At 36.7% G+C, this 26,492-nt stretch overlaps 1 protein-coding gene across 1 annotated transcript in view; it reads right to left on the bottom strand.

The window, feature by feature from the left end:
* PHF21A (PHD finger protein 21A) overlaps positions 1-26,492 on the bottom strand; it is a 165,255-nt gene that overhangs the window by 127,811 nt on the left and 10,952 nt on the right. Inside the window, 3 exon segments of the mRNA XM_044919192.1 lie at positions 17,237-17,302; positions 19,699-19,731; positions 25,751-25,893. Coding sequence (XP_044775127.1) covers positions 17,237-17,302; positions 19,699-19,731; positions 25,751-25,804 — 153 coding nt within the window. The 5' untranslated portion in view covers positions 25,805-25,893.

The following is a 26,492-nucleotide window of genomic DNA, read 5'->3' as shown; positions in this document are numbered from 1 at the left end:
AACAAATGAGCCACCCAGGTGCCCCCCCTACCCTCCGACTTGATCAAGAGTTGGATTGAGAACAGAATTCCACATTGCAAGTTGCTGTTTTCCAGAATTTCAAAAACATCATTCCCCATTCTAGCTTCCTGGGCTGCTGCTGACAAGTCTGATGCCATCTGATTCCCAGTCCTTGTTTGCAACTGTTTTTTTCCCTCTGAGGAAGCTTTTAACATCTTATTCCTGTTTTTCTGAAGTTTTGCAATGATGTGCCTCTCGGTATGGGGGTGTGGGTCTTTTTTCATTTGCAGTTGTTTGGTACTCAGTAAATTCTATTAACCTGGAATGTATGAGATGTCTGAGAAATTTCCTTGTATTAATTACTGGATGATTTTCTCTTCTCCATTTTCAAGTATCTTGTCTCAGAATTTCTATTGGTCAGGCAGTAGACCTCTGGTGTGATCCTCTAAAATTTTTCTCTCTTCCGTCATTGATCCCTTCGTCTCTTCCCTTTATTAAGAGACTATTCCAATTTCATCTTCAAAACCTTTTTTATTATCAAGAGTCCTTTTTGTCTTCTAATTGCTCTCTTATTCCTAGCGTCCTGTTCTTGCCCCACAGATGCAATACCTTCTCTTACTGATCTGAGGATCTAAAGTTACAGTTCTTTTGAAATGTCCCTTCCAATTTTCTGGGTCTGTTTTGATTTTCATTTTAGTGCCTCCCCTTATATATCTGAGATTCTTGGCTGTTATATTTAAGAATGAAGGAGTCATGATGTGGAGCAACTAAAACTCTCATACACTGTTGGTAGGAATGTAAACGGTACACATTTTGGCAGTTTCATTAAAGTTAAAAATACATGTACCATACCACCCAACCACACGTAGGTATTTACCTAAAAGAGATGAAAGAATATCTCCACACAAAGGCTTACATATGAATGTTCACAGTAGCTTTACTTCTAATAGCTGGAAACCAGAAACAATCCAAAGAATAGATCCTGTATAAGCCTATTTATTAAAATTCTAAAATATGTAAACACAATCTATAGTGACAAAAGCAGACCAATGTTTGCCTGGGACAGGACTGGGGGGTGAGAGGAAGGGAGAGATTACCAAGGAACACAAGAAACTTTTAGAGGTGATGGATATGTTCATTATCTTGATTTGATGGTTTCACCCCATCAAAAATTAAACCCTTTTAAAAATGTGAGTTTATTTCATATTAATTATACCTCAATAAATCTAGAGGACAGAGGGAGAATGGAAACAAGAAGGAGAGAGAAAGTCTCCAAAATAAAAGAGGCTTTTAGAAAATGAGGTACTAAAATGAATTGAAAACCATGGGGCTGGCGTGTATATAAGAGGGTCTTCTCATTATTCAGTATATACCCTATTTTCAGTGTGGTGCTCCCTCCTGCCCTAGACTGTTACACTGTGCCTAATATCTCTGAGTCAAGTGTCCCCTGGTTAAATTTCTCTAGAGTAATGGCTAACAAACTTTTTCTATAAACAGCCAGGTCTTTGCCACAACTACTCAATTCTACCATTGTAGCACAAAAGCAGCCATAGACAATATGTAAATGAAAGACATGGTTGTGTTCCAGTAACTTTATTTACAAAAACAGGCAGCAAGCCAGATTTGGCCCAGGTGCAGGCCACAGTCTGCCAATCCCTGCTCTAGAGAATCATACTAGTCTTTCCGTCTTTGGAGAACTAATCAATTTCTCTTCAGAAGTGATGGCTATAAAATGCTTTATACCTAAAGAAGATAATCAAGCAAGTAAAAAGGGAAAGGGAAGTCACCAAAAAGGGATACTGAAAATCTAAAAAGAGTTGTATATAATCTTATCAGCTATTAGCAGCAGGGGCAATACTTCTGATAGCTTGCAAAAACTGTTTCATCTGATGAACTCGTATCTAGGAAAAACAGAAATCAGAGCGGGAAAAGTACATCTTCAGAAGTTTTTGTGACAGGTGTTTACAAATGGCTTCCAACTGTTACTTTTGCCTACCTTGACTTTAGTTGGGGGCTTTAAGGTGTGACTAATACTCTGGGAGACTGTGCTCCAGATTTTTTTAAATTGAAGTATAACTGACACACAAGGTAACATTTAGTTTCAGGTATTCAAAATAGTGAGTTAATAAGTCTGTATGTTATGCCATGCTCACCACCAGTGTAGCTGCCATCTGTCACCATACGACACTATTACAGTACTGCTGACTATATTCCCTGTGCTCTACGTTTTATCCCTGGGACTTATTCTATAACTAGAAGCCTGTACCTCCCACTCCCCTTCACCAATTTGGCCATCCCCTCACCCCTCTCCCCTCTGGCAACTATCAGTTTGTCCTCCGTATTTACGGCTCTGTTTTTAGATTCCACATGTAAGTGAAATCACATGGTATTGTTCTCTGTTTCACTTAGCATTATACCCTCTAGGTCTATCCATTGTCACAAAAAATCTCATCCTTTTTTATGGCCACGTAATATTCCTGTGTGTGTTGGGGGGGGGTGTGATCCATTCCTCTGTCGACGGACACTTGGGTTGCTTCCATATTTTGCCTATCGTAAATAATGCTGCAATAATCATGGAGGCGCACATATCTTTTTGAATTAGTGTTTTTGTTTTCTTTGGGCAAATACCCAGTAGTGGAATTACTGGATCACATGATATTTTTATTTTTAATTTTTTTGAGGAACTTCCATACTGTTTTCCACAGTGGCTGCACCAATTTACATTCTCACCAACAGTACATGAAAGTTCTTTTTACTCTACATCCTCTCCAACACTTATTTCTTGTCTCCTTGATTCTAGCCATTCTGACATATATCAGGTGATATCTCACTGTGGTTCTCATTTGCATTTCCCTGATGGTTAATGATGTGGAACCTCCTTTCATGTGTCTGATAGCCATCTGCATGTCTTTGGGAAAATGTCTATTCAGGTTCTCTGCCCATTTTTTAATGGGATTTTTTGGGTTTTTTGGTGTTGAGTTGTATAAATTCTTTACATATTTTGGATATTAACTCCTTATCATATATATCATTTGCAAGTATCTTCTCCCATTCAGTAGGTTGCCTTTTCGTTTTGTTGACGGTTTCCTTTGCTGTGCAGAAGCTTTTTATTTCAGTGTTGTCCCAATAGTTCACTTTCGCTTTTGTTTCCCTTGCCTGAGGTCACTCCAGATTATTTTAAAAATCAAATAAACATTCCATGAAAAAAGTGAACTGTGAAATAATACATTTAAAAAAAAATAAAGTAAGGCTGCTATCTCATTCTTAATTAAAAGGTCGATTAATTTACGCTTCTATAAATCTGTCTCAAATTCATGACTAACTGCTACAATCTGTAATAAATGAGATACATACTTAGGAAAACAAATCTCAAGTTCTTTCAATGCACACACTCCCCAACTTCACTAAATTCTTTTCCTTCAAGCATTATAACTTTTCGGGATAAGTTTATCTGTGCTTCCTGACTCCATAGGAACAGGAGTGCTAATTTCTTTTCCAATTACTATATTAGATGACAGAAGCACTAGATAAAATGAGATCAGCAATAATCATTCACTGCTCATAAAAAGAACTAAGTTCAGAATTGATCTCTATCTTTAGTTTTCTTCTTGGTCAAAATGATATAATTTGTTTTGGCAAAAGGTGGAAAGGTTTTTTAAAAGGTGATGGAGGTCGGAATAGGAGAAAAGGTGACAAATTAAACACATTAGTTGGAGATTTCTAGGGCCTCATTTTTCAGAGCAAAGGAATGTTTGGTGCTTAACTGACAGAAACTAATAATCACTCTTGTCATTTTCAGACAGAGCTTTTCGGAAAGAGGTTAGCCAATCCCTACTGATTCACACAAACATTTGCTTCCTGAACTCGGAGTAAATCAACTTTAGGGAACATATCTTCTGTGAAGATAATTTTACAGGGCAGCCTCTCTAACCAGCTACCATGTGAAGACAGCAGCCCAAGAGTAAACTTCTTTTTCCTGTCTGGTTCTCTCACCCTCATCTGCTGGGAAAAAGAAATGCAAGAATCTGTGATCTGGCGTATCACTTATAGTGTTCAACATTTAAAAAAACTGAAATCCATAAATACCATTGGGTTTTGATAAACTCTGGTTTCCCTGAATAATTTAGGTGTGAAGGTATTGTTAACAAAGGGACATCAAGGCTGCTATGTTTCAAAGGCACAGGATATTAATATTAGTAACAATGGTGACGATATAGTTTATAAACAAATATTTTAAATATCAAACAATTTTAAAAACAATTTATAGCTCACGTTTGAAATAAATTACATTATTTTCTACAATAGATTTACTTTCTTATAATATATTGCTTTGGCAAATAGTAAAATTATTTTTGCATTCCTTGCCCTAAAGCAGGTTGCTAGCTTAGGGTAGCAAAGGGAGACTTTTCTAAAACCAGTAACAAGCACTAATGGATATTTTAACTTTATAGTATTTTAGGATTCACACATCTTCAGATATACATTATAATTAATTTACATTAGTAGAGAAAACTGTTACAGTTATAGATGGAGACAGACACTGTTGATTGCTTTTTCATCATCCATTATTCTCTATCCCTTCTGCTTCCTATGCTAACAAAAACCAATTTTGTTTGGGTATCTAGCCTCCAAATGTTTGAGAGGCAAGTCCTCAGCTCCAGAACCTAAATCAGTCTTGGATCCACTCTTCTTGCCGGTGACTACTTTAAGCATTGGCATGTGACAAAAATGGTCAATAAGATGTAAAGTCTGTTGAAGGGCCTCTAACTAAGGTTTTCCCTGCTCTTACAAAGAGACATTTAAGAATAACTGGTCCTTTTATTTTTGCCCTAGAATGTTCATGTGTGAGAATATAAAGCCTGGAGCTACAGCAATGACCACGAGCAATGTCTGCTGACACACTGAGAGTGGCAGAGCAGAAAGAGGATTAGAACATGGGTTCTGATGGTGTTGCTGAACCGCTGAACTTGAATTCTAGCAATTCGTTAGGTGAGGAAGTCCACTTATTGTTTTAGCTACTTTTAGTTGGCCTTTCAGTTACATACAGCTAAAGGCATCTGAACTGGCAATTATAGTGCCCATATTACAGATGAGGAAACCAGTTCAGAGAAATTCTATAGATACAAGGCCAGTCACGATTAGAACCTCTTGCTTTTAACAAATGTTTAAATACCACTGTGCATGAAGCACTAGGTATACACCAGGTTTTTTTTTTTTTGGTTTTTTTTTTAAGATTTTATTTATTTATTTGACAGACACAGTGAGAGAGGGAACACAAGCAGGGGGAGGGGGAGAGGGAGAAGCAGGCTTCCCGCCGAGCAGGGAGCCCGATGCGGGGCTCAATCCCAGGACCCTGGGATCATGACCTGGGCCAAAGGCAGCCGCTCAACCGACTGAGCCACCCAGGCGCCCCATATACACCAGGTTTTAAGTGTGATGAGAACACAGTTCTTAGAGACTCACAATCTGGAAGGGAGATAAACATACCAACAAATAGTTAAAGAAATGTGATAAAGAGAAACAGAGCAAGGAGCTATCAATTCACAAGAAAAAGCATTTAACTATGCCAAAAGATGTTAGGGATGAATATATCTGAGAGAGAAACTTTTTTCTTGAGTGATTTAAAATTTCAAAAGACAACTTCCTATGACTCTTATATTTCAAAATAAACATTAAAAAAAAAAAACTTCCAAAGAAACAGATGTAATCTTAAAAACATAATGTTGAATAAAATAAGACAGAAAAAAATACACCCTATGTGATTTCATATATAGGCAACATTAATCTATGCTGTTAAAAGTCACAACAGTGGTTTCTCTGGTGGAAGGGAATCAGAGTAAAATGAAGAAAGCACAAAAAAGTTTCTGTATAAATATCTGATACTGATGGTGCTAGTCATCCAGGTGTTTCAGCTTGCAAAAATGTATCTGAACTATATATACATACACATAAATATATACACATATATGTGTAGTTTTCTGTATTTATACTATACTTCAGTAGTTTAAAAAACTAATATGTTCCTTATAAAAAATACAGATAATAAGAATATAAAAAGTTAAAAGTGCCAACTTCCTTGGTCACCTCTCTGGAATCCCATATTTCTGAGAGGAAATCACTATTAACAGCTCCATGTAAATAATTCTAAATAATCTAGAACTTTTCCCACATATTTTCTTTTTTTTTTTTTTTTAAAGATTCTATTCATCTATTTGAGAGAGAGAGACAGCAAGAGGTGGGGAAGAGCAGAGGGAGAAGCAGACTCCCCGCTGAGCAGGGAGCTTACCACAGGGCTCGATCCCAGGACCCTGGGATCATGACCTGAGCAGAAGGCAGATGCTTAACTGACTGAGCCACCCAGGCACCCTCCACATATTTTCAAGTATAAATAACCATGAATGCATACATACAAATTTTTTTTAGTATTTTATATTTTAAATAATAAATCATACTGTAATGTTTTACAATTTGATTTTTTACCTTCCATTCATCTTTCCACTCAGTTAAGTACTTCATAATATGCATACATTGTCAACTCTTATGTATTACTTGCTAATGCACACTGATATATGTTTGTTTTCAATTTTTCATGCGTGGCTATTTCTGTACTGTATTGTCCTGTAAATGAGCCTGTGGGTCAAAAGGTAGACTATTAAGCCAGGTTTAGTACTAAACAAAGAAGATAGGAAAGAATATTCCAGGTCGAAGAAACGATAGAGCATAACCAAGAAAATTTAAGTATGTGTCAAGTCTGGAGGACAAGGTGTGTATGAGTTCAATGGAGAGGCTCATGGGTAAGATAATGAGGGGTTTTCTGAGCCACCGTAAGGAGTCCGGATTTCTTCCTAGAGTCTAAGGCAAAGGGAGCTACTGAAGCGTCATAAACAGGAAAGCCAACATACAAGGGTTGTATTTTATACCCTCCTGTTAATAGTGAAAGGTTGGATGATAAAGATAGGACTGGATGCAATGGGATGCCATGGAAAGGAAGTAGGGGAGTATGGACAATGTTAAGGAGCTTGAATAAACAAGACTTTGCAATTATGGATAAGAGACTGAGAGAGAGACAAAAGGTCCATGATGCCTTCCACGTTTTGCCTGGCCACTAGATAAATGGAATGTCATTAACTGAAAAGGGAAAGAAGAAACAGAATTTGAAGGGGGTTCTATCTGGAGAATATGGAGCTCTGGGATATCCAATAGGCAGAAGCTGAAAATACACATCTGTCTAGAGCTTAGAAGAGAGAGGGGAAGAAGAAATAAAGGTTTGGAGGTCACTGGCATTCAGTGGTGGTCTGAGGCTGTATGTCACCCATGGGGGAAAAACAGAGTAAGATGAAAAGAAAAACAAGGACGAAACACCACAGAATATTAACTTTTAAAGGGTAAGCTGAGGAAGAAGTGCCTGAGAAGAAAAGCGAGTGGGTGCATTTGAAGAGGTCAATAAACTAAGAAAGGAAGGTTCTTGGTTCTCTGAAGAAGAAAACCTTAGGAAGGAAATGGTCATTAATCTGAAATGCTACAGTCAGTTCAAGTAAAATGAAGTTTAAAAAATGTACTTTAGGGGCGCCTGGGTGGCTCAGTCGGTTAAGCGACTGCCTTCAGCTCAGGTCATGATCCTGGAGTCCCTGGATCGAGTCCCGCATCGGGCTCCCTGCTCGGCGGGGAGACTGCTTCTCCCTCTGACCCTCCCCCCTCTCATGAGCTCTCTCTCTCTCTCTCATTCTGTCTCAAATAAATAAATAAAATCTTTAAAAAAAAATGTACTTTAAATTTGGCAATTATGTTACTAGAAGTTTCAGTGAGCTCACTAGAGCAGAATGAAGATGGAAACTAACTGCAGTGGGTTGATAAAGGGGCTATAAGGTAAGGAAAAAGTAACATCAAATAGAGACTAAGCTAAGATTAAGCTTTCTTAGAAGTTTAATCATGAAGTGACACAGAGACAGGGCAATGGCAGAAAGAAATTAAGAAACAAAGGAATTCTTGTTATTTAAAAGATAAAAGAAATGTAAGCATGTTTTATAAGGTCAGGAGAAGGCTAAAGAGAACCCAAAGGAGGTACAACAGACAGAAATGAGTGATGTAGCAACATCACAGAGGAGACTGTTTCTAGATATATCAGGTTTCCAGACTGCTGGCCCAACTCATTTACTGGTTTATACTACTTCACTTGATAAAAAGTTCCTTTTCTGAAACTAAGACAAAGCTGCTCTGATTTGAAACAGTTAAAAATGGAGGGTATTATGCTAAGCGAAATAAGTCAATCAGAGAAAGACAATTATCATATGATCTCACTGATATGAGGAATTTGAGAAACAAGACAGAGGATCATAAGGGGAAGGGAGGGAAAAATGAAACAAAATGAAACCAGAGAGGGAGACAAACCATAAGAGACTCTTAATCTCAGGAAACAAACTGAGGGTTGCTGGAGTGGAGGCGGGTGGGAGGGATGGGGTGGCTGGGTGATGGACAATGGGGAGGGTATGTCCTATGGTGAGCGCTGTGAATTGTGTAAGACTGGTGAATCACAGACCTGTACCCCTGAAACAATACATTATATGTTAATTTAAAAATGTTATTGAACATTCTTAAAACATTCAAGTAGGAAACAATATTGAGAATATTTTTTCTCAAAAAAAGGGAACTGAACTATTTGAATGGGCAATCTTTTTTTTTTTTTTTAAGATTTTATTTATCCATTTAACAGAGACAGCGAGAGAGAGAACACAAGCAGGGGAAGTGGGAGAGGGAGAAGCAGGCTCCCCACCGAGCGGGGAGTCCAATGCGGGGCTTGATCCCAGGACCCTGGGATCATGACCTGAGCCGAAGGCAGACACTTAATGACTGGGCCACCCAGGCACCCCTGAATGGGAAATCTTTTAACGGTAAAATGTCTTACCATGGACATCATAGGCCACCTTACTAGATTACTAGCTTCTTGAAAGCATAATGAATTAACACATTCAAAAACACTTGCTACATATCTGCTATGCTAGGCTGGAGGGGTACAAATATGAGCAAGGAGCTATCTATCCTCAAGGAGCTTACAAATAATTATAACACAGTGCAATGAAAACAAATAAGAGAGGTGGGCACAAGTACCATGAAAACACAGAAGGGTATCTAGCTTTGCCTGGAGAGTGGAAAGAAGTCAAGGAAAACTTTCTAGAGGATCTTTGCTTACATTGGATCTTCAGAGGATAAGTAGGAATTTACCAGGTAAAAAGGAAAGAGAATTCCTGCTATAGAGAAAGCATATGCAAAGGCACAGAGAATTGAGAGAGCCCAGTATAGATAGGTGACACCAGGGAACTTCTGGGGTATGTAAGAGGATGCAAGAGAGTCAATCAAGAATGAGCTGCTAAAGGCATCAGTGCTAATGAGCTTGAACATTTTGAAGGTTATAACCAGTCACAGGGAAGTAACACTGAAAGATTTTTTCTTTTTTTTTTTTTAATTTTAATCCCAGAATAGTTAACATTCAGTGTTATTATTAGTTTCAGGTATAAAATATAGTGATTCAACACTTCCATCTATCACCCAGTGCTCATCAAGGTAAGTGTACTCTTAACCCCTTTCACCAATTTCACCCATCACCCTACCCATCTCACCTCTGGTAACCACCTGTTCTCTATAGTTAAGAGTCTGTTTCTTGGTTTGTCTCTTTTCCCCCCCCTTTATTTGTTTCCTTTCTTAAATTCCATATATGAGTGAAATAATATGGTATTTGTCTTTCTCTGACTGGTTTATTTCGCTTAGCATTATACTCTTTAGATCCATCCATGTTATTGCAAATCACAAGATTTTGTTCTTTTTTATGGCTGAATAATATTCTACTGTGTATGTATACTACATCTTGATCCATTCATCTACTGATGAACACTTGGGTTGCTTCCATAATTTGGCTAAATAACGCTGCAATAAACACAGGGGTGCAGGGGCACCTGGGTGGCTCAGTCGTTAAGCATTTGTCTTCGGCTCAGGTCATGATCCCAGGGTCCTGGGATCGAGCCCTGCATCGGGCTCCCTGCTCAGCCGGGAGCCTGCTTCTCCCTCTCCCACTCCCCCTGCTTGTGTTTCCTCTCTAGCTGTGTCTCTCTGTCAAATAAATAAAATCTTTAAAAAAAAAAAACACAGGGTGCATATATCCCCTTGAATTACTGTATTCATATTCTTGGGTAAATACCCAGTAGTGAGATTACTGGATTGTAGGGTAGCTCTATTTTTAATTTTTTGAGGAACCTCCATACTGTCTTCCACAGTGACTGCACCAGCCTGCATTCCCAGTAACAGTGCACGAGGGTTCCTTTTTCTCCATATCCTCACCCACACTTATTTCTTATGTTTTTGATTTTAGACATTCAGACAGATGTAAGCTGCTATCTCACTGTGATTTTGATTTGCGTTTCCCTGATGATGAGTGATGTTGAGCATCTATTCATGTGTCTGTTGGCATCTTTGGAGAAATGACTGTCTGTCTTCTGCTCATTTCTTAATTGGATTATTTGTTTTCTGGTGCTGAGTTTTTAAGTTCTTTATACATTTTGAATACTAACCCTTTATTGGGTATGTCATTTGCAAGATTTTCATTCTTTGCACCCTCCAGGACCTAGTACCAAGCCTTTCACTATAGAAAACTCGCAATAAATGTATGAGGAATAAACAGAAGAGTAAGAATCTTAGAATGATAAAGACATTTGAAAAAACACAGATCCCAGGGAGAAGGGAATGGACTATTTAAAAGCACAAAGTAATTTACTAATGAAGTCAAAGTTACACTGTCTAAGGCCTTGTTAAATAAGCCTTTGTTCTGCACACCATCTACTAGTCAAAAGTTAAGATTAATGTTCTCCAAAGAGTCAAAGTGAAGAGTCCCTAAATACGGTGCTTGAAAAAAGTTCCACAAACTTAGACTTGGTCTAAATTTTCATTGCTTGAGGCAAATGTTCTTCAATAAGCGACAAGCATAGAAAGAAAAAAAAAATACAATAGATCCCAAGTAGTTCAGTGTCAAGACATGTAACATCTGACGATGAACGTTAAGACTTTCAAACTGAAACGAAAAAGTCATTCCATGGGGCTCCTGGGTGGCTCAGTCAGTTAAGCACCTCTTGATTTTGGCTCAGGTCATGATCTCAGGGTTGTAGGATCTACACTGTGCTGGGCGTGGAGCCTGCTTAAGATTCTCTCTGACCCTTCCCGCTCCCTCACCCTGCTTTGTCTCTCTCCCTCTCAAAAAGAATAAAATAAAAATAAAATAAAAACTCATTCCATTTGCCAGTATTAAAAATAAATGATTAGAATGAACTAAGAAGATTGCCCTAACCTACTAAGATAAGCAAATTGCTGCATTTGGCAGAAATCACCACCTTACTAGATTCCCTCCACCACACTCAGGTAAAATGTCCTATAATAACATGGCACACATTATTAAAATATGAGTTACTTCATCAAGCTTCTTTGTCAATCTTTGATTAGTTAGGTACAACTATTGGCAATAGTGACAACTGTACTCTAAGAATAAAGGTTAAAAAAAAACAGAAGAAGCTGATCCCCTGTGTACACAAGAGGAAGTAAACTCAACAAACAACTGGACCAATGGTTTCCCATAAATACTGTGCAGGAGGGATGAACTTGACTGAATCCTAGGGAACTCCTAAGCTCTGGACAAAGATGAGGTCAGATTCCCACCATAATTTAAGAATCTCTAAGAAAATAACAATTTTCAATGCTAATGTGATGAGCCAATCACACTAGTTTGGTTATGAATGAAAAAGAGTAACATTCTATGGTCATCAGCATCAGAGGCTGGAGATAGTCATGTATCAGGTTACCATTATTAGACTACAAGAACTAATTTACTGACTTGACTCCAAGGCAATGAAGCCTAAAGGCAATGTAATTATTGTGCCTAATGTCCCATTTCAAAAAATATTTGATAAAGGGCCACAGAATAGTTTAGGAATACAATTTACTAAATAAAACAGAATGAAGAATACAGTGATTTGGATTCTAGTCTCAAATCAGATACTGATTAATTATATATATAATCATGGCTAAGTCACAGTCCACGTCCCAGTTTATGTATTACAGTGATGTACTTACTCATGACTGCATTAAATGTTCTAAGTCCTTAAAAAAAAGTAGTACTTGGAAAAAAAAAAGTGGTACTTGACATGTAAGATGAAGGTGCTCCATATGAGATGAAGTTAACCACTATGACTAAAGCTAACCTATTCCGTTTAATTAGAACTCACCTTCAAAAACATTCAGTGCATTCAACAGATACATGTTCATAAACTCCTAAAAGGCATTATTCAAACATTCCATAAATAAGGAAATAGACATATTAAATTATTAACTCAAAATCTATGAAAAAGTCTGTTACAGAATCAGGAACAGAATCAAACTCCAGTTTCCCCTCCCCCACCCACAGTCCATTGTTCAAGTCACCTACTTGGCTTAAATAATGTTGTTCTATGCATCAGAAACATAATTAGTTATGACAGGAACAGAAACTTCTCTCCCAAAGGCTTCAAATCTGTTTTAGTAAAATATGTTCAAATTTAAAATGAGAATGGTTTCATAAATGGCAACTATTTATTAAACCCAGAAAAGTATTTCATCTTGTATTAGGTTAAGCAATCTGTAAGGAATAGAGACTATAATTTTAAACATAGAGCTGGAAAAGCAAACCAGCAGCAAAGACCAAAGACTGTGGAGATGTCTACCTCTCTAAAAAAGAAATAAGAAAAATAGGAGAAAGGATAAAAGAAAAATAAAACCTAAAACTGAAATGTTTCTAAGGAATACAATGGAATATCTGTACCATGGACAAACAGCTTGAAAAATATACTTCCAGATAAGCATCAGATACCTATTAACCCATCTTCCACATTAGCAAAATGTTTTTTTCCCCCCACAGGGTATCTCCTGGGGAAAACTAGGTACTGTCATATATGCTGTTAAGTTGATAACAGCATTTTCTGGAGGCTATTTGGAAATAAGTCATAAAAATTCGTTTTTTAAAAAATATATATACTTAAGTTCTTTTATACTAACTTTAACCAAGTAAGGTAGATGGATTATTGTTCTCAATTCTTTATATTCTATTATAAAATTATACATCCACACCCTTTGTCATGTAACTTTGCAGGGCTTAGCCACATGATTTGTTTTGGCTAATGAGATATTAAAAGACTTGATGCCAGCAGAGGCTTAAAATGTATTTTGGTAGTTTGGTCTGCTTCTGGTATTCTGGTGAAGTGGGTATGCCCCAGGTAGCTGCTGCCTCTTCATGGTAGGCCTCAGAGTGAACAGGTACAGAGCAGATCTAACCCAACTTGTAGCCTGGAGGCAGGGCTAGCCAACCCACAAACTGAAGTAGATGTGTCTGGGCCTAGATCAGGAAAGCAGATGTGTCCAGCCTAGATCAGGAAAACCCCAGGTGATGTACAGAACCAGTGTGAAAATAAACGTCGTAAGTCACTCAATAAAACACCGGTTTGTTTTGCAGAACTATTACAGCAACAGCTGACCAATACACCCAGTAATCTCACACCTAAGAATGTATCCTAAGGCAATCAGAGAGAAACAAATTCACATACGTATTTCTATCATAGCGATATTTATAATAGCAAAAAACTGGAAACATCCTATCATCAAATATTAGAGGACTAACCAATTATAATCTAGCCAGACCACTAAATATTTGAACCTATAAAAATCGTATTTTTAAAAAACACTAAAAAATGTAAGATGTTCATAATACTTTCAGTTTAAAAAGCATAAAAAGATGACTATTTTAAAAAATTATCTAACCTCTATCCTGACAAGCAAAAGACCACACATCATGCCAAAATGAGGAGGGAGGGGTGCAGAAAAAGAATGAACCCTGTTAAAGAAATTAATAGTTGCTTCCACATTTCAGTATTAAAATAGATGGATTCTCTGATTACAGTGGTTCATATACCAAGAGGAGAATGTCATTGGATATTTAAATGCTGACTCTCCCTGGAACAGACAAAAGTTTGGTGTTGAAAATTTTTTAAATAATGTTTCTTGTCTATTTCTGGTTATAAAAAGGAAACATATTTATTATACAGATTAAAGCAAATATACACAAGACCTTAAAGAAAAAATAAACTACCTGTAAATTCATCACCTTCCCACATTTCATAGTGATACTGTTTCTATATGTATTTACATGCCTACATACATATATACATATGACACACTCAAAAGTGGGATTATAATGCATATAAAGCTGCACGTCCTTTTTCACTTGCTTTATCATGAGCACACTGTATGATTAAAATATTTTTGAAACCATGATTTTTAATGGCTCCATAACACATAATTTGTTTAACCAATCAAGTCTGGGGATTTCCCGAGTTAAAACTGTCAACCACAAATTAAAGCCCTGTGGGTCAAGGAGCTGACTTCAAAATCTGCAATGGGGAGTTTATTCAAAAATCTCAAGTTACAGTTTGAAAACACTGGAGCCTTCTAACCAAGAATTCAATGAAATTCACTAAGTTTTAGCCATGAGAGATGCTTACTAAAGACCATATTTTCCCAAATGGAGCATAACATTTCATAATTAGTCTTGAGGAAGAAACCAATTAAGTATCAAATATTGAGGTAGTAATAACAAATAAGAATTAGTACGTGCCCATTGTAAGAATTAATGACTATCTACAATGTTTTGTTTTTTTAATAAAGCAAAAAAAGAGAATGTATGCATTACTTGTATAAATTTTCAAGCGGATATAGAAAAAATGACGACAGAAAAGTGTACATAGTATAAAAAGAATAAAAACAAATAATGATACAGGATTAGTAGTTGTTAATTCTGGAATATGACATTCTTTGTACTTTGCTGTATTTAGCATTTTCCCCACAACCAAAAAAATTGTTAAATAAAAATATTTGTGAGTAAGATAATTCAGATTTTAGTTATTAAAGTAAAAGGAAAATCAGTATTTTGCCAGAGGCTAAGTAGAACTTTTGAGAAGGAAAACCAAAATGCTAGGCATTCAGCATTAGGCGTTTATTGTAAAATAAAACTATTTTAAACTGAATATCAATGTTTTATGTTGGAAATAAGTCTGAGGAAGGCCCAGCTTTTGAACTTTATTTTTATTTATTTTTTAAAAAGATTTTATTTATTTATTTGAGAGAGAGAGACAGAGAGAGAGTAGGGTCAGGAGGGTCAGAGGGAGAAGCAGACTCCCTGCTGAGCAGGGAGCCCGATGCGGGACTCGATCCTGGGACTCCAGGATCATGACCTGAGCCGAAGGCAGTCGCTTAACCAACTGAGCCACCCAGGTGCCCCGCTTTTGAACTTTATATCTGTGCTTTCTTCAAGTACTAGCCTACCTAAAAATATATTTTCTGTTCTATCAAAAAGGTTGTTTTAACAGTTAAGCAAATATTTTAAAAATTTCAAGGTTGCATTTCAGTTTCTGATTCCATTCTCTCTACTTTTTTTACTTTGTATACCTAAGGTTTTCCTGATGCCAGGCCCATTTTTTAAAAATCTAGTTTCTAAAATCCAAACTTAGTTCAGATGAGAGAGTTTACCACTTGATGAACTGTCTTACCGAACATAAACATAAATGGTTGCAATTTTCTATTAAATGAGGTCCCTAGTAGAAAACAGAAATTAAAGAATAAAAAGTTATAGAAATAAACCAAATCTTTACATCAGTTCTCACAAAAATTTCAAATAAATGTAAATTTTTTCAATTGCCCCATTTTCTCCAAATCTAGCTTTAGAGTGTCTTAACTTTGTGCAGCATCCCCAACCCCCTAACTCCACTAATCAGTTCTCACCTTCTTTCCCTGCTGGAACACGTGAATTTTTCAGCAAAAGTGACTCATTCATTGGCGTCTTGTCAAACTAACCCTGAAACTATAAGGAGGCTCAGTGCTAACAGAATTCTAAAGCTAGAACATTTTCACTAACACACATCAATTTGACTTTAGAGAACTGAATCACTTTCAAAGCCAAATACATACTAACGAACTCTGTTTATATTTTCCCTTACAAATTGTTCTCCACCATGCTACCTCCTCCCAATTTTATTTTGGCAATTCCCTAATCTAAAATATCTCCTGTCTCTGGAGAAGACAAGATGCGGGAACGCAGAAGCATAAGAACAGGACCGGGGAGAAAAAAAAGCAGTTGTGTTCACTCAGCTTGGAAAAAGATTCTATTCTGAACAATTAAGGGCTCACATGCATTCCACATAGGTCTCAAAATTTATTTCTCCCCTTAGTTAAAACACAATAGAAAACACAATACAAACACAATCAGAAATCTCCAGAGATAAATTACTCTCATTACTATTATTTCACTAAATAAAAGTTAAAAAAAAACACATGAAAATCAATTATTGAGAACTATTTAGTCAAAAATCTTCAATAAGATGTCACTAGCAGGAACTATCAACTGCAAATCACCTTATGCTTTTGGTTTACACGTTCACCTATGCCAAGACAGAAAACTGCTCCTTTTAACCAGAGGGAGAGCGGTGGGGAAGGAACAAGAAAACACATGCTTTGTCAGGTTACCATAGACATTTACTTAGTGTTCTATCAATTGTCACACTCCACCTGGTGGCAGGAGCTGCCTGAACTGGTGAAGTAGAGGTCATTATACAAGAAATTCCAAAGACTACTTTCCAGATGTCCTTGGAAAAAAAGTAAGATACTCTTCTCTAGCTCTATATAAATAAATCCAACAAGGTTCCATCTAATAAAGAATAACATAAAGGTATGACAATAATCAGAATGGGAGACCTACATTTACAGCTATTTATTTACAACCATTTTCTCCACAGTTAAGTTAAATGTCATCCCAAGCCTTTAAAACAGGTTAACAAGACACATCCAGCAACTACAAGATTCTCTATCACACACTCCCACTAACTTTCTTTACCTCTTTCCCCTATGGGTAAACTAGAGAGTTTAATTAACACAGTTAACAGCAGCCTGCCACATTGCTTTTAGGTATTTGCCAGTAACATATACCCATGGGATACTCTAGACACTGATTTCAACCAAAAATAAAAATAGATAAACAGAGCTCAAACAAAATTAAAACTGAGTCTGGCTGCCCACACTTATTTTCACACATGAGGAAAAATAGCAGTTCTCCTAGAAGCCTCAAGCAGACATATCTTTAGAACACAATGTTAAAAATATGCCCCCCACCCTTTTCCCCTACCTGTTTCTCACTCAAAGCTGTGATTTTGGCTTGGAGTTCATGAAGCTGTTTCTTTAAATCAGCATTCTGATTGGAAAGAAAAAATATCTGTGAGAAAGATATTTCATTTGTTAACAGAATAGTAGCAAGAAGACTTTATGCATACTGTATTACAAATGATGAAGCAATCTTAAGCATTTAGCCAATCAAATTTGTCATGCATTAAACTGTAGTCATATTATCACCACCTAATGTAGCTCCTAACACTGGAACAGGGGCAGTTCCTCTGCAATTGTTCCAAATTACAAGAAGTTTTATATTTTAGCATCTTGTACTGTTATAGTATTTATTCCTTTCTATTGAAATATTGTTATTCTTTATAGAAAGCATCAGTTGACAAAAAACCTAAAGCTCCACTAATCAGACAAAAGCAGGAAAACTGAAGTTATAAGTATGCATACACTGCATGCTTAATGGCATTATCAATAAAGATAAGAGTGTTTTCTCTACTTGCCCTCTCCCTTATTTAGTAGAGTACATTTGTTATTTTAGCCTAGATTTGAAAAGCTGTCAGCGCTGCAACTGCCTTAACACTACATCATTCAAATTAACACACTGACTACCAGGGTATTTTCTCAGTTCTAAAATTCTGGGAATCAAAAAAGAATACTATTTTAGATGAGATACACTGAGTGTGCTTGCTTTTTACTCAAGTGGGGAAAAAATCCAAAATTAAAATTTTCAAATGCTTAATGTAGCAGGACAGCCTACTAACAGACTGAACATCATTCCAATAAAAGACTACTTTTTCTTCATTGTTTCACATGCATTTCTTTTGATTTCACCCTGCTTGGTCTTCTGTCAGAGTTGGGGCATACATCCTCCCCTTTATGTTTACTCTACATTGTCTTTTTTATAAGTATATTTGACATAAGGCTTCACTAATGAGATCAGTCACAAGATTGTCCAACGACTTACTGGCCCCTCAGATTCTTTTAAGACTGCTCTGTTACATGACCACTAGCTCTGTCAGAAATGCTAAAATTTTCAAGTAATATTTCAGTTGCTGACAATGTAGGTTACCATATTAAATACAAAAGAGTCTATTAATCTAAGGTCTACTGCCTCTTGGGTTTCCTAAATCTAATTTAAATTTTAATACACTTTAAAAAAGAAATAAAAATGGAAAAGCTTCCCAAAGAAGTAGGACTGTCAAACAGGAGTTAAGTGTGGGCCATTAATGCCCAGCCCTCAGAATCAATGGATTGTGTTAACATACACTAGTTAGGCCACTGGGTGCTAAGTTTTTGGAGAAATGAATATATTTCCCACTTCCAAAAAAATCAATCTGCTTCAGTACCATTCTTTAAATCCAAGAATTTATTTTCTTAACCTTACAATGAGGCATGTATGGTATGTTTAACAACTACATATATACAGTGTATGTATGTAAGTACATATATATATGTATAAATATATATATTTACACATATACAATGGGTCTAAGTGTTCTGTGAACAGATTTATGGGTAAACAAATCCTGAAAGTCTGATACTTTCCAAACTTGTGACCCACTGTCTAATGGCTACAAAAGAGACACGACCCGAACAATAAATGTAATCATCAAAGACAAGATAACTTTTTAGGAAGATTTCTCTTCAGGGATAGAGAAGAAAATGTCTAAGTCAAAAACGCCTATGAGAATTTAAAGAGAAGGTAACAGCTGCTGGATTATTATACAAGGTACTTTTATTTATTTTTATTTTTTTTAAGATTTTTTAAAATTTATTTATCTGAGAGAGAGAATGGGAGACAGAGAGCATGAGAGGGGGAGGATCAGAGGGAGAAGCAGACTCCCCGCCGAGCAGGGAGCCCGATGCGGGACTCGATCCAGGGACTCCAGGATCATGACCTGAGCCGAAGGCATTTGCTTAACCGACTGAGCCACCCAGGCGCCCCTACAAGGTACTTTTAAACCCTCTTTAAGGGCTCTTTCAAAGATAAATTTTTTAAAAATTTCTTTAAAAATTATTCTGAAATTATTTAATCATAGTGGAATTAAGTATTTAAATGTTCTGTACTATACCTGTACTATATAAGCTATGAGAAGATAAGAATTGTTCTGGGCCATATACAGTAATTTGGAGAATAGAGAAAGCCTTAAAAACTGATTCTGACTAAATAGGCTTATGGAAATGAAATTTGAGCCATATGAAGAATATTAACTCAATTTCTCCCCAAAATACTCAAAGAAATGAACATAAAAGTGAAATAAATAACAGAAACAAAGATAAAATGATAGCTACACTATAATAGAATGACTGAATTTTTCTAAACCCTTATAACATGAAGACCAATATGCTAAAAATAATTGCTGTTAGAGATGAGATAGTTTCTAAAACTTAAGTCCTGGTCTGTATTTTAATATCTTATGGTTATTTTAAATTATTTTAAAAATTAAATGAATAAAAGTAGTATTTTACCTGTGGATCCTGCTTCATTTGAGCAACCAGTTTCTGGTAATAAAAAGAGAAAAAGAGCCATCAGTCTTACATTTTAACCCACTATGGCTAACCAGACTTGGCCCCAAAAATCTAAAGTTTTAAGTCTACCCAAAAAAATGAGCAACACACAATCAGAATAGACCAAAAGCTTCTGTGATCCACATAAAAGGTTAATGAGACACTCTTCTTAATAAATACATATACATACATATATACCTCTGTGTGTATATATATATACACACACACAGGTGTATATAAATAAATCAAACTACCGCTTTGTGTTTGAAATGACAAGCTCCCGCTTTTTAACAAATCTGGAGAAGGGGTGGGGGATGGGGGCTTTTAAAAAGCAATTTAAACAAGATGGATGCTCCAAAAGCCAAACATCCCTTTAAAATGTTGTCATTGTTTAGAGTCCCAAAAGGCCTGGAAAGAAGCTGCTCCCATAACAAAACAGGCCTGTTTGTATACAGCAAAGTACAGATTTGGAAAGTCCATTGGTTTGTTTCTTACCATAAAAGGAGGCTAGTGTCAGCTACGACTTTGACACTGTCTTCTCTACATGGGGTATACTCAGTGGAACAACAACACAAACTCTACCTACCTGGGTTCCTCTGGGAAGGAGAGTGCTACCAGAATACTTAATAAGAAAGACCTTTACTCGGGAAAGCAGAAGTCCAAATAAATTAAAAAGAAAGAAAAATGGACATCTTCTGACTTAACCCAACTTCTAAAAGCATCACTGCCCAAAGATAATAACCAAGACAGAAAAATTTGAAGGATAAAAAATATCAGAAAGCTAATTCCTCAAAGTATCTGGGAATAAGCTGTTCCCCAAGTGAATTTTTCATGTAACTAAAAAATCTGTCCCTCTCTTTGAGTGTCAAGGTACTTTTAAACTTTTAGTCATAAAATATTTCTAAAATATATACTTATCTGCCTTCTTAAAAAGAAAAAAGTCAGCTTTGATTGATACTTAGGGGCATGATTACATCAATTAATAGAATATTCTATAAACAGCACAATAGGTCCTTATAATAAAGGCCCCAAACTGCTATGATTTAAAGAGTTCTCATGTCTGCATTTTAGTTTTTCAATCTACATCTTAATGCCAAGGAGTTAGCTAGCAAATCTTGTTACTATTATTACATCTCCTCCAACAGCCCCTGATCCCCAACTCAAATTTGCGGCTTCTGATCTGCTGTGTGATATGCACAGTGAACTAATTCTAAGATGAGCAAACAGGTTGTGATAGCTTAAGAAATGCCCCTTGAGTAAAATGTATACTCTTTGGTGAATGACTTCTGATATTTATTGTAGCTGGTCAAGAACCTTACTTCAGGTGCTAAGATGCATTCTGGATAGCTGAGGTTGCCGACAATGTAACCTCCATATACACAAGGTATATGTTACTAAACTCTGCTTCATACGTGACAGTAGTAACTCTTCCGTATCCTGGCCTTAATCTACAGAACAGTAGTAACACACACTCCAAGAGCTCAGCGAAACTGAAACACAACTTTATACACACATATTTTTTACCAGTGCAGCCTAAAGGCTAGCCTCATTTTTTTTCTTTTTTTTTTTAGATTTTATTTATTTATTTGACAGAGAGAGACAGCGAGAGAGGGAACACAAGCAGGGGGCGTGGGAGAGGGAGAAGCAGGCTTCCCACTGAGCAGGGAGCCCCATGCGGGGCTCGATCCCAGGGCCCGGGGATCATGATGTGAGCCAAAGGCAGCACTTAATGGCTGAGCCACCCAGGCGCCCCTAGCCTCATTTTTCAATGAAAAAAGTCCTTGCTTTTCTTTTTAATTTAGTTACTAGAGTTGGCTACTATACTAAAGTTTGCCTTTTTTAATTTTTTTTAAAGATTTTTATTTATTTGAGAGAGAGAGAGCATGAACAGGGGGGAGGGGCACAGGGGCTTGATCCCAAGACCCCAAGATCATGACCTGAGTCAAAGGCAGACGCTTAACTGACTGAGCCAACCAGGGGCCCCTAAAGTTGCCCTATTTAAGCCAAAAAAGGTTTTCTTCCATGACACTGGAACTTAAAAACTGACAACCACACTAAGCCTCCACTCCTGGAGGAAATAAATAAACCAACTTTTCTATCTATAAGTAGTCAAGCTGCATTTAGACAATCAGAGGCAGGACAGGAGAGGCTAGGCAACTTAACTAGACCATCCAAATCCCTAGTGACTTTAAGCTGACCCTGTGTTATCAAAATTAAGCTACTTTCTTTTGGAAGAATGCAGCAATTTCTTATGACGATATACTTATGCCAAGGGTCCGCATAAACTACAGTACATAGACAAATCCAGCCCACAACCTTTTTTTTTTTTAAAGATTTTATTTATTTATTTGACAGAGAGACACAGTGAGAGAGGGAACACAAGCAAGGGGAGTGGGAGAGGGAGAAGCAGGCTTCCCGCGGAGCAAGGAGCCCGATGTGGGGCTTGATCCCAAGACCCTGGGATCATGACCTCAGCCGAAGGCAGACGCTTAACGACTGAGCCACCCAGGCGCCCTACAACCTTTTTTTATAAATAAAGTTTTATTCGGACACAGCCACACCCATTCATTTATATATTATCTATGGCTGCTTTGTCTATACAGCAGCAGAGTAGTAGTGACAGAGACCATAAATGTCTCACAAAGTATAAAATATTTTACTGCCTTTACAGAAAAGTTTGCTGACCTCTGCTTTATACTATCCTCTGTTCCATGTATATACTCCAGAAGTTTAAATATGGTTTCCATCAAATCTATGTAAGAATAATTAAAAAGGCAATTTCTCAAAAAAGAAAGAGAAAGAAAAAAAAAGAAAGAAAAGGTCACCATCACAGGCCATTATTATTTACCATTTACTCAACATCAACCCATATGTACACTGCAACTTTCTTAACCATCTCCCTCTCCATAAAGAACAGAAATATACTTCTACCACAGCAATACTTTCCTAACATGCTTCTATCCAGTAAGCTCAATTCAGCCCAAATTCCATCCCTAACTGGAAATGCAAAGGGGAGGCTTTTGCTCCAGTATTTAGTCAAATGTATGATCTGGCTTTGGCCTCAGCCTAATAGCCAGTGCCTACTTTGATGTCATTTCTGGCATTTCTGAACTTCTCATGATCAGTGATCATGTAGGTTACCACATATCCAACAAGAATAACAACATCAGATTTACAAACAAAGCATGTCACTTGTATTTACTACTAATACTTAGTATTTTTCCCCAAATAGGAAAGCATTCTAAATGTAATTACAGTGCAAATAGATGTTTTGTAAGTATATAAGTTGAAATATTATCAATCACCATATAAATAAATGATTACTATTGCACAAAATGTGTAATAATTAAGGATGAATATAAAAGCTCCTGATTTATCCTAAAAAAAAAGTTAAATATATAGAGAAATAAACAATGTAAATATTAAGAGACTGGGATAACTTTTGGAAGAACGTTACATCCCTTTTGAGTCAACAAATGTAATTTTAAAAATTAAATTAGAGGGCGCCTGGGTGGCTCAGTTGGTTAAGCGACTGCCTTCGGCTCAGGTCATGATCCTGGAGCCCCTGGATCGAGTCCCGCATCGGGCTCCCTGCTCGGCAGGGAGTCTGCTTCTCCCTCTGACCCTTCCCCCTCTTATGTGCTCTCTCTCATTCTCTCTCTCTCAAATAAATAAAATCTTTAAAAAAAAATTAAACTAGATTTTAAAAAGGAATAAACATTAAATTTTTTCATAATTATAATTTTCATAAAATTGGTACTCCTGAATTAAAAATAAAGAAGCAAAATAATATTTAAGAACTCTCATTTTGGGGATGCCAGGGTGGCTCAGTTGGTTAAGCATCTGCCTTTGGCTCAGGTCATGATCCCAGGGTCCTGGGATCGAGTCCCGCACTGGGCTCCTTGTTCAGTGGGGAGCCAGCTTTTCCCTCTGCCTGCCACTCCCCCTGCTTGTGCACTAGCTCTCTCTCTGACAAATAAATAAAAATTTTAAAAAAGGAATTCTCATTCTCATTTTTAGGGGCACCTAGGTGGCTCCACTGGTTAGGCATCTGACTCAATTTCAGCTCAGGTCATGATCTCAGGGATAAAGCCCCACGTCGGGATCCACCCTAGGTGTGGAGCCTGCTTGAGATTCTCTCTCTTTCCCTCTCCCCCTCCACCCCCTTCTCTCCCTTTCTAAAAAAAAAAAAAATTCTCATTTTTAGTAATTTAGTTCAATTTAGGAGATGAGTCTTTCAAGAAAGTCTTATTTGGGACTTGTTCATATCTTGTGAGGATGAACTAAAAGCAGAATGTCAATGCTGCCATCTCCAAATTTCTTGAGAGGAGGAATATCTCCTAAAATCACATACAGCTTCATTAAATATCTTTGATCCATACAAATTTCAGATTGGTTATTGTTCTCCAGAAATCCCTTCTATGATGATGTCAGCTCTGAACAAATTATGAATTTAACTGTTGTCATTTGCCATTCAGCCAAATTAAGTATTCAACACAACTCTAGGTTAAAATACTTACATCTGGGAAAAAGACAAGCTTGATTTTATAAATAGATTTTCATTCTCCTCAACTAGTAACAGAAGCAAGGCCAAATAAAATAAAATGTGCATAACTTATTATATACTAAATTTCTTAAAATTACCATAAAACAAAACACACTTCACGTAGAGAAGCTCACCTGTACACAGCAAACTATAAGACTACTGCTGAGCAGGAGTTTAACAGATCCAAAGCAGAAGAAGGGATTTCTGAATACGCAGAGACTTAATAGTGTGTGTGTGTGTGTGTGTGTGTGCACCTTTGAAGCTTTCCTGTAAACTCTCATTCACCCTAATTCTAAGCAGCTTGCAAATGTAGTAGTTATCAAAACCTAAGGGGTGCTTCCAACAATTTCAGAAATTAACTTTACATTAAACTATTCAGATAAAACAAGGGAAACTTGTTTCCTTCTCTTTTCTACTTCTCCACCCCAGACATTTAAAAGTAGTCAATTTTTTTCATCATCATTTATCACTTCTGATTGTATGTTTGTATGTGTTTATCTTGAACCTGGGACCACATCCAGCTAATGTCTAGAAAGGGGACAGAAACAGTGATATTCTGTTTACAAGATATATGTTAATGATCCAGTTACTTAAGGATAGCTTCAGTTCTGGCTTAGAGTTATATTAAATAAGATATGTTATACATATAAAATATATATATTTAATATTTTATTGATATTATATGAACAATTATTAACATATTTTTATGTACATACTTGAAGGTTTGTTTAGCCTATGCACCTGAGGTAAATTTTAAGAATTGTGATTATCTGAAATTTAAACATCTGTGAAGGCAGTGATGTTTTCTTTTTTTTTTTTAGATTTATTTATTTAAGAGAGAGAGAGAGAGAATGTGCGAGCGGGGGATGGGGAGGGGCAGTAAGAGAGGGAGAGAGAGAATCCCAAGCAGACTCCATGCTGACGGTGGAGCCCAACAGGGGCTAGATCTCATGACCCTGAGATCATGACCTAAGCCGAAATCAAGAGTCAGAGGCTTAACTGACCTAGCCACCCAGGTGCTCTAGCAGTGATGTTTTCTTTACTAAAGATTGGAATCAAGGCATAAAGCTGAGGTATGTGCAAAAACTTCAGTATAAATGGTAGTCAACTTAAACATGCCTCATTACTTAAAATATACAAGAAGTTAAGTCACATGAACAAAGTTCTTCAGATGAACCCAAAAAAAGGAAAAAAAGAGTTTGGGTTTTTTTTTTTTTAACACCTTTAGTATATGAAAAAATATTTTCCATTCTTTTCTCTGGAAAGGAAGTCAGGAATATTTTATTAAAGTTCTTATAAGTATTGTCAGTGAGTTTGTTACGTAGCAATAAAAGGCAAATGACATGTCTCTCGGACAACTGTCTGAAAGACGATTAAAAAGTGTACTGAAATTCAGAGACGGGACAGTTTACTAATCTTAGCCATTACTTAATAACACAACACAGAGAAGCCAATAATGGAACATACCTGGTGAACCTGAATTTCCACTTTAAGAGCCTCCTGTAGAGTCTGCAACTCCATCCTCCACCTTTCCACTTTCTCTTATGTCTGCTAATTCTACAGTTTCTTCAGCCTCCGTTTAAAATAACAAACTCCTCTTCTCACTGCAGCTGTGGAGATCATAAAATGTTTTGGATCATGAAGGAAATATTTGTGTTAAATAAAAGAAATTACATTAGTTGAAAATTATTTGATACTCTAACACAGAGCAAGAAATTTCCCAAACAGATTTCTTTCCAAAATGAATAGTTTTGTACCGAATTAGTACCACAACTTTCTGGGTTTTATTCATTGAACATTCCTCCACAGAATACTTAAAGTAAGTAAGAAATGGGGGCGGGGAGTATTTAATCTAGTCATGAAAACATCTAAGCATGCTTACATGCCCAGCATCGTGATACATACTACATTCCGAGGATACAGAGCTGAACAAGACCACTTCTCCTTTAGATGAGCTGAGAATCTAGAGGGCGAGACTACAACCATCCAGGACACACTGTCCTTAGAGACACATAACAACAGGGTCATACATTTTTAAACATCACACAGAGTGAACTGGAAAGTTCAGGGTCTCTCAGAGGTTAAAGAAGACCAGAGTACTTTCATCTGGATTGATTCTTACTCTATTTTAAAAATAAAACTCAAAACAGGAAAATTCTTGTATCATTTAAAGATTCACATTTAACAAATTAATACTTTACACAGATAC

The sequence above is a fragment of the Neomonachus schauinslandi genome, chromosome 11 (genome assembly GCF_002201575.2).
Source record: "Neomonachus schauinslandi chromosome 11, ASM220157v2, whole genome shotgun sequence".
NCBI lineage: Eukaryota > Metazoa > Chordata > Mammalia > Carnivora > Phocidae > Neomonachus > Neomonachus schauinslandi.
Note: the sequence above shows the minus strand (reverse complement) of the source record. Positions and strands in the feature narration are given on the sequence as shown.